General features: G+C 40.9%; 3 protein-coding genes across 4 annotated transcripts; 1 reads left to right on the top strand and 2 right to left on the bottom strand.

Annotated features, from left to right (window-relative positions):
* The first annotated feature begins 1,006 nt into the window (after window positions 1–1,006).
* mtif3 (mitochondrial translational initiation factor 3) lies at window positions 1,007–2,741 on the top strand. Its single transcript, XM_079572105.1, has 4 exons — window positions 1,007–1,086; window positions 1,378–1,840; window positions 1,954–2,102; window positions 2,171–2,741. The coding sequence occupies exons 2-4, from the start codon at window positions 1,381–1,383 to the stop codon at window positions 2,402–2,404; spliced, it is 843 nt and encodes a 280-aa protein (XP_079428231.1). The 5' UTR covers window positions 1,007–1,086; window positions 1,378–1,380; the 3' UTR covers window positions 2,405–2,741.
* A 38-nt stretch (window positions 2,742–2,779) lies between these two features.
* heca (hdc homolog, cell cycle regulator) lies at window positions 2,780–10,260 on the bottom strand. Of its 2 annotated transcripts, XR_013793643.1 has the most exons (7): window positions 9,806–10,260; window positions 7,679–8,675; window positions 6,936–7,102; window positions 6,209–6,363; window positions 3,526–4,304; window positions 3,163–3,184; window positions 2,780–2,860 (listed from the first exon to the last, which is right to left on the bottom strand). XR_013793643.1 is itself a non-coding variant. In XM_079571754.1 (5 exons), the coding sequence occupies exons 1-5, from the start codon at window positions 9,942–9,944 to the stop codon at window positions 4,140–4,142; spliced, it is 1,623 nt and encodes a 540-aa protein (XP_079427880.1). In that variant the 5' UTR covers window positions 9,945–10,260; the 3' UTR covers window positions 3,374–4,139. The 2 variants fall into 2 exon arrangements, 1 of the variants encoding a protein (XP_079427880.1); XM_079571754.1 differs by lacking the exons at window positions 2,780–2,860; window positions 3,163–3,184 and having other exon boundaries at window positions 3,374–4,304.
* A 680-nt stretch (window positions 10,261–10,940) lies between these two features.
* abracl (ABRA C-terminal like) lies at window positions 10,941–13,639 on the bottom strand. The gene is made up of 3 exons (XM_079572308.1): window positions 13,540–13,639; window positions 12,794–12,859; window positions 10,941–12,502 (listed from the first exon to the last, which is right to left on the bottom strand). Exons 2-3 carry the CDS (start codon window positions 12,852–12,854, stop codon window positions 12,318–12,320), a joined length of 246 nt encoding a protein of 81 aa, XP_079428434.1. The 5' UTR covers window positions 12,855–12,859; window positions 13,540–13,639; the 3' UTR covers window positions 10,941–12,317.
* Window positions 13,640–14,316: the final 677 nt, after the last annotated feature.

Below are 14,316 nucleotides of genomic sequence, written 5' to 3'. Positions count from 1 at the left end.
CTGATCATTGTGAGCGTCTAATCTGCAACGACAGAAAAAGAAGGGTCAACCAGATATCTGATAAAGGGGATCACTTAATTATTCCGTTCATGTTGTGAATGTCTCAGGTTTTTCTGCAAAATATCATGATAAACTTGTGAATGAATTTTTCCATTGATGACAGCAGGTTGTCCAGGCCCGAGGCAACAAAGCAGCCCCACACCCTGATGCTCCTGCTCCATGCTTCACAGTGAGGATGGGGTTTGATAATGTGCTGTTCCATTTTTCCTTGTATTAAATAGCTGCTGATCCTTCTTTTGCCGCAATAAATGCTTTTCTGTCATTGCAGATTAGACACTCACAATGATCAGGGCGAATCTTGGACAATTCCTCTTTACAAAACTGCTGTTGTTCACCATATTTAGCAGAAAAACCTAAGACATTCACAACATGCACGGAATAATTAAGTGATCCCCTTTATTAAATATCTGGTTGACCCTTCTTTTTCTGTCGTTGCAGATTAGACACTCACAATGATCAGGGCGAATCTTGGACCATTCCTCTTTACAAAACTGCTGCAGTTCAGCGGGATTCCTGGGGTTCACTTACTTTTTCCACGCTGTATTGTGAATGTTTACATGTTATGGCCTTTAAAAATATGATCAAATGTAGACGTTTGGATGGCATTAGCTTAAGCAGACACTGTTTATGCATTCTTATGATTTTGATGAAGATCAGACCACATTTTATGACCAATTTAGGCAGACATGTGATAAATTCCAAAGCGTTCACACACTTTTCCCTCCCACTGTACCTTATGAAAAAAAAAAAAAAAAAAAACACTTTCTACAAAGGCACCCTGTAACAATGGAACAATAAATGTAACTGATTTGGAAAGTAAGTCTGTCATCGTTGCAGCATTACCTCATAAGCCAACCTGCAAGAAGAAGCCAACACCAGTTTGACACGCAACACTTCATAACAGTTCCACCAGAGGGCGCTAAAGGGCTTTGTCGCTGTGCTGAACAAAACCAAAGAAGCCCTACCCGGAAGTTACCGTTCACCTCAGCTTTGATGAAAACATGAACTTACGACATTGACCAAACAGTGAGTAAAACATGTAGACTCACGCCTGAAATGTGATGCTATGTCGGATAAACGAAGCAAGTGCACTCAGTAAGAGTAAATATAATAAAGGCACGTGCTTGAAGAAAACGCTATATGTACACCTCCAGCAAGCAAGCTTCACATTTTCACGTCTTTTTGATATTAGTATTTTATTTTTATGACATTTCATATTTATATTCTAGTCAATAAATAGATGACACACCAGGAGAACTACGAGTAAAAGAAGCAACTAACCTTTGAATGAAATGTTGACCATGTCTTTTTGTGCAGGCCATGTCTGCTGGTTGTGTACGGTGGCTGCTCAACTACTCAGCCCGAGCCATAACAAGCTGCAGCCCAGCCATTTGTCTGTCGCCTTTATGGAGAAGCTCCACATGCAAAGACAGATCTACTGCCTTCCCGTTTGTCCTGAGCAGATCTGCATTATGCACAAAGGTGGAGGACTCTCAGCCAACACCCACGCCTAAGAAGAAGAAACAAAGTGGGCAAAATAATGACTCTATCAGCAATGTGGGCAAAAGGATCCCCCATCGTCTTATACAAGTGATTGGGGAGAGCGGGGACGAAATGGGGACCATGCACCGCTCCGCTGTCTTTAGGCTCATGGACGAGAAGGGACTGAAGTTGGTGCTGCTCAATGAAAGCCAGGACCCTCCCGTTTACAGGCTGATGAGCGGGAAGCAGCTCCACCAGGAGCAGCTGAATCTCCGGGAGAAACTGAAATCAAAGCCAGGTCAGTGCGTTCACACGTTGCCCTTTTCCAATCATTTCATCTTGTGTTTACTTTTCTTACCAATCAAAGTGAGACACTGACAAGGAAAGGATCTCTCTTTTTTTTTTTTACAGGACCTCTGCAAGTAAAGGAGCTCACTTTCTCATCGGGTATCGCAGCTCATGACCTCTCGACTAAATTAAAGCAAGTGGAGAGTTGGCTGGAGAAGAAACACCGTGTCAGGATAACTCTTCGGGCCAGTCGGAATTCTACTGGCAACATTGTGAGGACTTTTGACAAATTTGACCACCAGATTCACGCCTGTTTGACGCTTGTTTTCTGTATCCACAGGACACAACTTTAGAGAGCACAGTGCAGCAGCTGGCGGGAGATTTCGGATTCGTATCAAAGCCCACTGTAATTCGAGACGGTCAAGCAGCGATGTGCGTTTTGAGGCCGCCTACAGCCAAAGAGCTCGCTCAGAAATTGAAGAAAACACAAGCAACAGAGTCCACTTCAGAATCACCCAGTGTGTCACCGGTCAGCACTAAGGACACGATGGCCGAGACTTCTGTGCAGCAGTGAGACCATGGAGCTGTCGCTGTGCACTGCCGAAAAGGACAACATTTATGAACTACACTATGTGAATTATGAATAAAAGCTTATCTTTAAGTGATTTAAAGAATAACTGTCGAAGTGAGACATTACTATTACGTAAACAAAAGCCCTTCATTCTGACATGAATTGGTTAAAAACAAGTGGTGCATTTTTGAGAATGGAGCTGAACAGCCCCACCCACCTCAAACCCTGCTCTAGTTCCCGAAGTAAACTTAACATTGATTTTTACCAACATAAATAAATAAATGATTAGAATTCTGCGAGTGTAAAGCCACAATGGAGGCGGATTAGCTTTGTGGTGAATACTGACGCAAATATTCTAAATGGAAAAGAAAAATGTATAAAAGCAGAAGACTTTTGGATGAATCTGTTTATTAAAGTTATGTCATATTGTCAGTAGTCACCACAAAGCTAGTTAGCCTCCTCCATGCAGACCCACCTTAATGTACCCATAGGCCCCGTGGCTCAAACAGAATTGTAGGGCCCCACCCTCCATCAGCGCAAACCCTAACCCTAACTAACCTATAACCCTAACCCTAAATCCCACAAAAACCCAAACCCTGCTACTCCTACATGAATCCCTCTGGGCCAGGTAGGGCAGGCCTACTACAAGTACACACATAGGACTGCAGCACAATCATCGCATACGGTTAGTCATAGGCCCTTGACTGTGGTAGGCCCCTGGGCTCCAGCCCCTGCTCACCCGTTGGATAAGGTGGCTCTACCTCCATGCCTTTAAAGTTTAACCTCTTAACCCCCACCTGAGCCGTTTGTCGCTACCCAAATCAAAAAGCTTCTTGGAAAAAAAAAAGTCAAAATAGTGTGAAGAAAAAAGTGACAGAAAAGTCATAAAAGAGCAACAAAAAGAGATGAAAGTGCAGCAAAAAAGTGGCGAAAATGAGATGAAACAGAACGTGAAAAAAAAAAACTATGAGGAAAAAGATCCGTTTAGATCAGTTTTGTTGGTCTTAGCTTTCAAATGAGGTGTCACACTGGCCTATAGGCTGTAAGCTCCCGTCCAGAAGCTTTTAGACAATACTGAACTGAAGAAAATGCACTCGTTGGAAGGCGGGTGGAAAGAGGTTAACTATTATTTTGGATATAATTAGGTCAATTCATTAGATAAGGTGCTCTATATATACTGTATCTTGTGCTCCAAATCTCAACCCATGTGCGAGTCCTCAAGCGGTCCAAGTTAAGTAAAAGATATCTCACAAAACGAGCATTGATCTGTTGAATGCTGCTCAGTTTGGTGCGCCTTTCAATTCTCCTATGTATTCTCTAACCACAAGAATTACAGCCCGTTGACCACTTATGATTTCATCAGTAAACCATGCTGATGTATTTGGTCAACAGCATTGTAACAAAACCACATTGACACACCATGGATGTTTTTTTTTGCTTTACTTTTTTAAATTTTTTTTGAAGATATCAATGTTTTGGTACAAAATAAAAGCAAATTTGGCATACAGTTACATTCACTGGTCACAGATAAGTGTGTTTGTATGACTTTTACATTGTCAAGTCAACACTTTATCTACTCTTCTCTCTAGCAATAGAGATGCTGTCTTAAAAACCCGTGCCAAAAATATACTCCGATAACCATCATAAGGCCCAAAAAATAAAATGTATTCCTAGATTGTGTTAGAAAAACAGTAACATAAGCAGCATTATGATAACTAGCATGCAAGGACAACATGTGTCAATAAGCCTCGAGTACTTTGTAAGAGGAGAACGGTTTAACAAAGTGATAGTCCAGGTTCCCACAATGAGGGCACTGCTGCACGTTGCTGTACTCTGAAAAATACTGCATCCCGATCCGCACGTCCACCACGGGCTTCCCGCAGTGCTTACAGTTGAGACGCGCCTAGAAACACAACAAAATAGGGGAAATCAAATCATTCAAATCGTAAGAATGGTGATCGTTTAACCTCTTAACTCCCACCGGAACTGAACTGAGCACGTTCTCTCCAGTTTGGCGTCATCAATAACGATGAAAACGAGACGTAACCGAGGATGAAAGGGCAACTAAAAAGCGACAAAAACGCAACAAAAATGGAACCAAAAAACGACATAGACGGGACAAAAAAAGCGACGGAATTGGGACAGAAAAGTTACGAAAACGCAATAGGGCAGTTGCAAAAAAACATGGCCAAAACATAGTAAAAACATGAAAAAAAAAGCAACAAAAAAGTTACAAAAACACAGCAAAAAAGTGACAACGTGGTAACAACGCAGTCTTAGCTTTCAAATGAGACGTATAGGCCTATAGGCTGTGATCTCTCCAGTCGAGAAGCTTTTAGATTTGGGGAAAGCTGGTGTACTTGGTTAAGGCGGGGGTTAAAAGGTTAGCGGGTATTATGCTTTTTTCAATCACATAGTACCAGTCTTTAGCACACTACAATGATGATGAAACCTTCTGTTGGTCTGTAAATGCAGTAAATTAGAATAACTGCCTTGTATAAAATTGCTCTCTCAAAATGGCTGTAGCAAATGTCTTGAAATAGGCCTCTGTCTCTTTAAGAACCTCTGACCCTTTCCGACACGCCCCCTCCACACACTGTCTGTGGCATCAGTGGGGAGGGGGTTCTGCTGAGGAGCAGTGGTTGGTTCCTCGGCTGGTGACGAAAGCTCGGAGGCGTCTCCAGGAGGTGGGGGCGTTCCTAGGAGGACTCAGGCAAAGCTATCCCTAAAATGGCTGCCATCAGAGTTTTTACAGATTACTCAAAAATACGTGAATGTGCCAAGGCAACACTTCAGGCATGTTTTTAATGAGGGAATGACATAATAACATGATGTAAAGCTTGAAAAAGTCGATTTTGCATAATACCCCCTCTTTAAAAAGTCAGAAATAACCTTTAGAATTGTAAGATCTGCAGTATTTGGCGGCTTTTAAAGCATAAAACTGAACTTGCCACACATACTGTATTTGTTTTAGGCCTAGTTACCTTATGTTTTATAATTGTTGCCATTACACACCTCGCCCAGAGACAACAGTTCAAAACTAGCTCTGCAGCTAATACTGACACATTTACAGAAATGGTCATTAAAGTGTACTGTCCCTGTCAAATGAACTAATAATAATCAAAATTCTGTGGGCTAAATTGTTCAAACCCGTTCAGATGGAAGACCTCTCCGATTTTCCTATATATTGGGGCTTCTTCCAATTTCAACATTGCGGTAATTAACATTTGCCGTTGCATTGTACAGCCCTATGTAAATGAAAACCCTTTTATTTTAAAGTGAGTGTGAGTCCGGGTCATGAAAAAAGCGCAGAACTTCAAGAAACTTGTAAAATACATCGGAAGCCGCAGTTTATGTTTGGTCGATGACACCTGGAAACCCTCGCTGATATGAAAATTACAGATTATATTAATAATGGCACAAGCGCAATATTGAACAGATAGCAATAACATTAACATTATGGGCGGCCACTACTGTGCTCAGGGCTTTTATTTTATATCAACAAAACAATGTCACATAATCTGATATCTATTAGTCTTTTGTGCCCCAGAAACGCCATAATCCCCTCTCAAATTTCATGAGAAAAACAACATTTCATAGATTTATGAGTAGAGCGAGAGGTAGTGGCATAAAAAAGAGCTGTCCATGTCCATTGGCTTCTCCAATATTTGCTTTCCTTTGTTATATGATACAAACAAGTTCTCAAATTATTGCTAAATTGTTGGGACACGACTTAGTTGCAATTTTCTATAGCTTATCATCACCCTTGACAAGATAGTGACATTGTCATATCACGTATATATGTACCTGACAACATGGGGAGGCTGCCAGTATGTCGTAGGTGTACATGGTGCCCAGTTGATGCCAGCTCCCGTCCCACCGCGACTTGCATTTGATACAGACGATCTTATGGACTCCTTCTAGACAGTCCACACAGATGGCATAGAGGTGCATCAGCCTCCCTGTAAGAAACACCCACTTTATATTAGTTATTTCCTCATCCTTTTTTTTTTTTTTAGCTTTTTTTCTCCCTCCCAAATGTGAAGTGATTTGCATTTATATACAGTATAGTAGATTAAAATTGAAAAGAATCATTTCACTAAAACTAAAGTGCATTTTTGTATTGAGACTAGAAGTTAATAAAAATGCATCACACAAACATTATCATACTGTAAGCAAAGTTTGTAAAGTGTCTTGCCAAAAGCACACTGGTTGGTCCTTGGATTGACCCGCCCCCCTGGTTAATGAGTGAGCAGCTGTCGCTCCAAGAAGCAAAATCTCTTCAATCTATTTGGCTTTAAATTTTTCATAAATCAACCAGAGGCTGCGTCGCTGTTCTATGGAGTGTGTGGAATACCAAACACCTCACTGTACATATCAAAGGATGAGGTCAGGATCAAAAGCCCACGGCTCTCACTCCCAGAGACGCATTATCCATGTATGTAGCGGAGTCCGGAATGCAACCCTTCTGCATGTCCACTTTACACACTGACAAAAAAATAAATACATTAAAGTAATTGGCACGGTGACTGACCTTGAAGATGGCAGGGGACGTCGTACTCTATCTCCTCGTGTCGGGACGGGCTGAGGAAGAGCGTCCCGTCCACCAGGGGGAATTGTTCGAACACGGGGAGAGAGCGCAGGCACAGGGCACAGTGCACCACGTTCCTCTGACAAGCACTGAGGGCTGACAGGATGAACCTACAGCATCAAAACCAGGGGCAAAAATGGTCAAAAACGTAGAATACAAATGATCGCCATCTAATGTGAGAGTTCATGCACCACATCACACTAGTTGATTTGCCACTGTGTTAATGTGGGAGGAATTATTAACCATTAACATCAAAGTAGAAGTACATTGACATTCATTCAAAATACTGTACCTTGAATATTTGCAAATAGCAAACATATACAATTTATTAGAACAAATTAACATGTTCTAAAAAACTTCAAATGAATAATTGTTAGTTGGATCATAGTGTAACAAAGCTTTCCAAACCAACACATAACATTATAGAGCCATCTGGGTTAGGGGTAGAAATCAAGAAAGAGTTTTCTTGATTATCACTATTACACATTTAGTAACTTTATTTTGCCTTTAAGAGGGAATCTATCAGTCCTTAACTGATCAATGGAAAGAGTGGGGAAATGTAGACTGCATGTGTCTTGAAACAGGAAAGCAGCGACAATTTGGTTCTATATACAATCCAAGGTACCATTATAAGTGGAAGACACAGCATCTAATGACAATTAATGGATGCGTTCCCGTGTTCCCACCTGCGCAGCTCCTCGCCCTGTCCCGCCTGCGCGTCGTCCTCCATCCGGACGTGGTAGGTGTTGAGCTTGTGCCGGGGAATGTGCGTGAGCAGCTCTGATAGGTCCAGCCTCCTCAGGAACTGCACGGGATGTCCACCGTGTGCACTGTCCCCTCCCGACCCCAGCCTGTGGTGCAGCGGGAGGGCCAGCGACATCGAGAGGGGCAGCACCGATCCCGCATCCAAATGTGGTCCACCGCCACCTATCCCAGGACCCCCCATTAAACACCCCCCTCCCCGCACCAGTGGTATAAAAGGATGTTTTCTCGAAGTATCCGAATGGACTGCTGATCTTAGAAACTCCCCCAGCTGTCTTGACCCTCTCATAGCTGCTCCCAGTCCTGATGCCGAGGTGGGCGAAAAGCAAAACCCCGTTGGAGGGGACTGTCCCGGGGAAGATTCACAAGGGGATTTTGGGAGTGAACTCCCTAATGGTTGACCCCCGACTGCACCTTTCTCCATAGAGTTTTGTCTCTCCACTGATAGTCTACGGGGCATCTCCTGACTTCTTGGAGCAACTTTACCTCCAATTGGTAACTTTGCTTTCTTGCTCTCATCCACGCAGCCCTCGCCTGACCCCGAGGCCACCCCAAGTCTGCCCAAACGACTCTCGGATGGCTTCTTTTTGCGCTCGTCTTGCATTCGCTTGACCTGGTACCAGTCTGTGTCTTTCTTCAGATGCCCCTGACCACAGCGGCAGGAGCAGAAGCGAAATGCCAAGTCATAGCCCTTTTTGGTCCACATGTTTTGTCGGCACTGCTTCTCGTTCCAAGAGCGGGCCCGGCCGATGCAGTTGAACTGGACCAGGATGGAGCTCTCCCACTCAAAGAAACACTGCAGGTGCATCCAGTTGCCGTGAGGGCACAGCTCGTTGTTGCACAGGACCCGCTGGTAGTCGTCTTTCTCCATATCTATGGGACGGGCCAGACTGCAGACCAGGGGGGTCGCGCATTGAGACTCTGTGGATTAAAAGATGCGAATAGGTTACTGCTAAACAGGTGCAATGTGCATCTATTACTGTATGGTGTCATACACTCAGTATGAGATGCTCCTCTGTGGGCAAATATATTTAATTTATTTACTATATACTAACTCTGCCTTCATAAATGTATTGGGCAGTGACATATAGTATCAGATTGTATCCAAATAGCTTGATCTCCAAAGTTGAAATTCTTAGTTGGTGCAGTACCGGTAGTACTAAAAATAATAATAATAACGCACATGGTACATTTCTTTCTCATGCACCTTCCTCACACAACTATCTGGAAGAATATTATGTCATAACATTTGAAATGAAAGAAATGAAATGCATGGATACAAGTGTGCGACTGTGCGTAAAATGTGCGTCAAAGAAACATAGCCGCGCCCGCATAACATCACAGCCAGCTATGCAGTCACAAACTATATCAATTATGGGGAAAGCATTGTGAAATTGTGACAACTTTGTAAGACCATTACAAGGAGACAAAGTTTTCAATTGAAAAATACGGACTGGTAAAAGGTTTGAGGATTTGCTTTCCTTTTCCTTTTTTTTGACGACAGGGTTTTGCACATGCGTTGTAAAATGCTTATGACTGCTACAGGTAAGCTAACAGGAAGAACACGATCGAAGCATATGCATTCTTGCCCCAGTGGGCTGCTGTACAGAACTGATGTGAAGCCGTGCGCATGAATAAAATACCTACACATGCTTTACATTTCGGCTAAGCACCGAACACACCGAGCGACTACGCGATACTTTTTTTGCAAGATGCCGTGGCAACAAAACACTCAATGGAGGTGGCCCATGCAAATCACTGTAGTCTAGTCAATGCTCAGTTTGTGTTAGGCCATAAAAGGCTCGTGTAACAGAAGCCTACCAAGGCAAATTCTCCAAGGCCTGAGTCGTGCGCCACAAAATTGGGGAAGCTAATAAAAACAAAAGGCGTTGATGGGAGTTTTTAATGAAGTTTGGCACGGATTGGACTGAGGTGAGGGGGAGACACAGCGCGATGCACGAACGCCACAGTCGCCACTCTAAAAGCTCCCCCCTTGACAGGAAGACAGCATCACAAACTTCTCCATCCGCTGCTGTCTTGTGTCGTCTTACCGCTGGAGCGCTCGTTCGTGGGCGCTGCAGCCGCCGTGGCGCCTCCTGTTGCGGCCGCACACGCTCCGTTCTCCTGCTCATCCCCGCTGCTGTTCGTGCGCTTGCCTTTCTTGCCTTTGCTGCTCTTCAGGTTGGGCATTTTCCGCGCGATTCAGGGGCCAGTGTTGCTTTTTGTCGACCTCTGTGAGCGTCTGCTGTCAAGCGTCTGACATTTGTGTGGAGTCCATTCCTGCAGAGCTGCCTCGGATCCCTGCAGTGCGTGTCTTTGTCGGGCGATGCGTGTTGTTGTTGTTGTTGTTTTTTTTGCAGAGGTCTTGTTGGGAGTTTGAGGGGGGGTTTGGTGGACCTCGGGCTGCGTGTTTTTGCAGCGCTGACAGTGGCACTTAGAAGAAATACGCTGCAATAACCTTTAAGATTGAAGGCGTGTCCGTCTCTTGTTTTGATTCCTGCTGTTTTCTTCCACCCCCTGACGTCACAAGACACGCCTCCAAAGAGACGCTTTCAGGGGACATGAGAAATGTAGGAGCTTTTCACTTTCATGTACAGTTATGTCTATGGAAAATACACCTAAGTCTACGTTGTAAATATCTCTTTTATATATATATATATATAAAAAAGAAAGAAATAATAATAATAATAATAATAATAATAATAATAATAGTAGTAGTAATAGTAATAATTATAATAATAGTAATAATACCGATAATAATAGTAATAATAATAATAATAATAGTAGTAGTAATAGTAATAATTATAATAATAGTAATATTACCGATAATAACAGTAATAGTAATAATAATAATAGTAGTAGTAATAATAGTAATAATTATAATAATAGTAATAATACCGATAATAATAGTAATAATAATAATAATAGTAGTAGTAATAGTAATAATTATAATAATAGTAATAATACCGATAATAATAGTAATAGTAATAATAATAATAATAGTAGTAGTAATAGTAATAATTATATTAATAGTAATAATACCGATAATAATAGTAATAGTAATAATAATAATAATAATAATAATAATAATAGTAATAAAGCACATACCGAAATTGTGCAAAAAAAATTGAGTGGGACTTCAAACGAATATATACATAATATTTTAACACACAATTTAACCCAGACAAGATGTTTTATTCCTTGTAGTTAGTACAATCATCAGCTCTGTTATTGCCAACAAGTAAACAGTAAAATGATGCACATGAACAGATTCAAGATGAAACATTGAGGTTTTTGAGGTCCCCGACTTATTAACTAAAAGCAGCAAAGACATTATTCCTTGGTCACGATTCCCAGATCTTTGTATTTGGACAATAAACAACCTTATATAAAAACCTACACCAGTGTTATAGTAGTCATGATATAATCCACAAGGGGCCAAAGCACACAACAGTTTGACTTTGTGTTTCAGTAATTTAAGTATTGGCTTTTCACTTATTTGCAAACAAAAGAAATGGAAAAATACAGGCCAAAAAAAATTGAATATGCATTAAGCCTTTTATAACTTTTAGGCAATCCCAGGTCTTGCGGAATTGATAAAAACCATAGGTATACTTGGCACTACAGGTTTATAGGTTTGTTCTAAACGCATCAACATATTTGGTCATGTTTTTGGTCCTGAGAGATTTAATTAGCACCCTGTAATGAACGGGGAGGGAGGGTTTGGGGTCACACTAATCTATCACCATTGGCTTAAAATGCTTTGCAGAATCAAGTGTACACAACTAGGCTACTGATTAATGAATACTACATTACTACAACTACTACTACAAATAATACAAGTACGAGTACAGCATCACAACAGTACAAATGAATTAGGCTAACTTGATTTTGGAACAAAAAGGCAAATTCATCCTCATAGAAAGACGGGAGGTAGGAAAAAAAAATCCCTGTGAAAGGCAAAGTGAGTTTCTGTACATGTTGGATACACACTATTAATGCGGTTATCTCACTGATAATGAACGTTATGAGCATACAGCAGGTATTGGAGGCACTGTCAGTGATTGTGCTTCTTGCGGACGTATTTTTGCAATGTACATCTTCACTTTTCTTAGAAATTACATTTTTATCCCATACAATTTTATATTTAAAATAAAAAGCGGTTTGCTGTGATGGTCCCCAGTGTAAAAGGATGTTACAAAGTACATTCATTGTTGTGTAGGTTATGCGTGCAACAGCATTCCATCACAGCAACAGCACAACAGCAGAGCAAAATGAGCGGCAACTCTGCACTGTTATTCTTTGATTTGCCACTCAGTGAGGAATGCTGAAGGTTCTATTTAGAATGAAAAAAGTGTACAGAAGTAGAAACGGGCAGAAGACAAAAACGATTTGGTGATCTATTAACATATTGATTAAATCTAGAGAAAAATTACATGCTTATCACGAATTTGGGTTTTTCCTTTGACATTGCAAATCATGTTTGTTTTATCACACAATGGTTTAAAAGGGGTTAGATGAAACTCTGTCAGGTGCTAATGGTTTTATGTTCCATAATGGCTGTTACGCTTGCAGCAGGACAATTTCCACATTGTCATGAACTCCCTGAAGAAGCATTTCACTGTCGTAATTCACCACTTTTCTCTTCTTGGCCGCTTTGAGGGTGCCCACGAGGGCTTCGAAGATATTAGCACATCTGTCATCACTGAACAAAACACCAAATTTCACGGTCATCTGACCACTGGCATCTGAAAACAGAAAAGCAAGTATTGCGGTTCACCAAAGGACAATGCAGAAATACAGAAACGTACAGAAAATGTGCTGCACCATTATACAATTTCATATTGAAAATAAGCTTTGAAGACTGCTGAAACAAAGACAATGGATCCAAATTTGCACCAAACCTCAAGACTTTAGCATTAAATTGAGACCCATGAGGCTGTTCTGTAAGGTTTCATGCCATTTGACACAGGGAAGTATCAGATCCAGACTGCAAAGTATTTCAAGCAGTAGAATAGTGTTTAAGAACGTTTACTCACTCGTTTCACCAAGTCTCTGGATTTCCTCCACCAGCAATTTTACTTCATGGTCTATATTCATTGTTCCTGGAAATACTGAAAAGAAATGAAAATGGTTACCATCATATCCATGCATCTTCAGGATATTCTATAGATGTGTAGCCACTTCTGATTTGTGTGTGTTTTTTTGTTTTTTTGTTTTTGTGGACAACAAATTAATGTTGCTGTAATCTTTTACAACTAGTGATACGTTGGAGAACAGTAACTGTAGAGGCTATTTTCTGAAATTAAAACAATTAAAATAAAAAGTTACAAAATACCACAACCTTTAAATTACTTCTTTTTTTTTTTTAAATCTAATATTGAAGTTTCCGTAAAGCCATAAAAGTCAGCTCCTGTGGGCTTCTCGGTGCAGCTTCTCGGTACATTACAAGCTCCAACACGCACCTCATTACAATCAACGCGGAAATAGACACTCCCCGCTAGCGTTTAGCCTATTCTGTTCCAACTTTACACATATACAAAGCCTACTAACTGGAACCTTATATGATCTATCTACTGTACTATCTTACGGGTTTAACTCCAAAAACAAATCCATGCACAATAAGCATAAAACAGTAATGCTAGCTTCTCATGTGAAACAATTGATCTGCTGCAGCGCCCGTGAGTTGTTCACCCACATGAAATGGCCCGAAAAGCATCAATATGAGGTTATATCAATGTCTCGTTAAACAGCAAATACTCTCGATTACACCTGTTAAACATACGTGCTATATTTGAGGTTCTTGTGGAGAGAAAAAGAGTTGATGGTGCAGCAGCTGAAGCAAACCGGCGAATGAGGCTGTGTGTTCAAAGTCCCTCGGAAAAACGAATACTTGTGTTCAAATCATAGATCTAATTAATAAAATGTGCTGTAAATTGGGAGTGTGCAGACCACTTTTGAGATATAGATTTAGCGTTGCCATATATACGACCAAGATCTATATGGAAACTCTTCTATGTTTAATGTCATTGTAAAGCAAAATGAATGCATTGTATTACCACGAATTCAAACTTTTCAAATGGTTTCGTATTTCCAAAAGATCTGAACGCAACATTAAAGCTCATCTGACTCCATGTGACACGCTTTTGGAGACTCTGGCCCATATAAGGACATATGTCTATGGTTTGCACATTGCAAAAGCCCATTTTGTAACCTTTTTTTTCTCAGGTGTCTCAGGACTACATGAAAAACAGTTTTGTTAAGCAGAGGAGCAGGATGCTAAATGCAAACCTGTTACGTGCTGTAACCTTAAGTCAAGACTCTTTTCAGTGTTTCCCCCCCTTTTCTTTCTTTTTAAAATTACATTATAAAATATGGGTAGGCCCACTAACAACAACTAACTACAACTGTGAGATGGCCAATAGTTATAAACATAGACATTATTTTGGTGTTTATGCAGGTTGTTATAAAATGATAAGCAAAGCCTGAAAATAAAGTATAATCTAAATCATCCAACTACTACATCCTACTCAAAACCAAAATAAGCTTTTATTTTGAAATT

This window comes from Gobius niger, assembly GCF_951799975.1.
Source record: "Gobius niger genome assembly, chromosome: 15".
NCBI lineage: Eukaryota > Metazoa > Chordata > Actinopteri > Gobiiformes > Gobiidae > Gobius > Gobius niger.
Note: the sequence above shows the minus strand (reverse complement) of the source record. Positions and strands in the feature narration are given on the sequence as shown.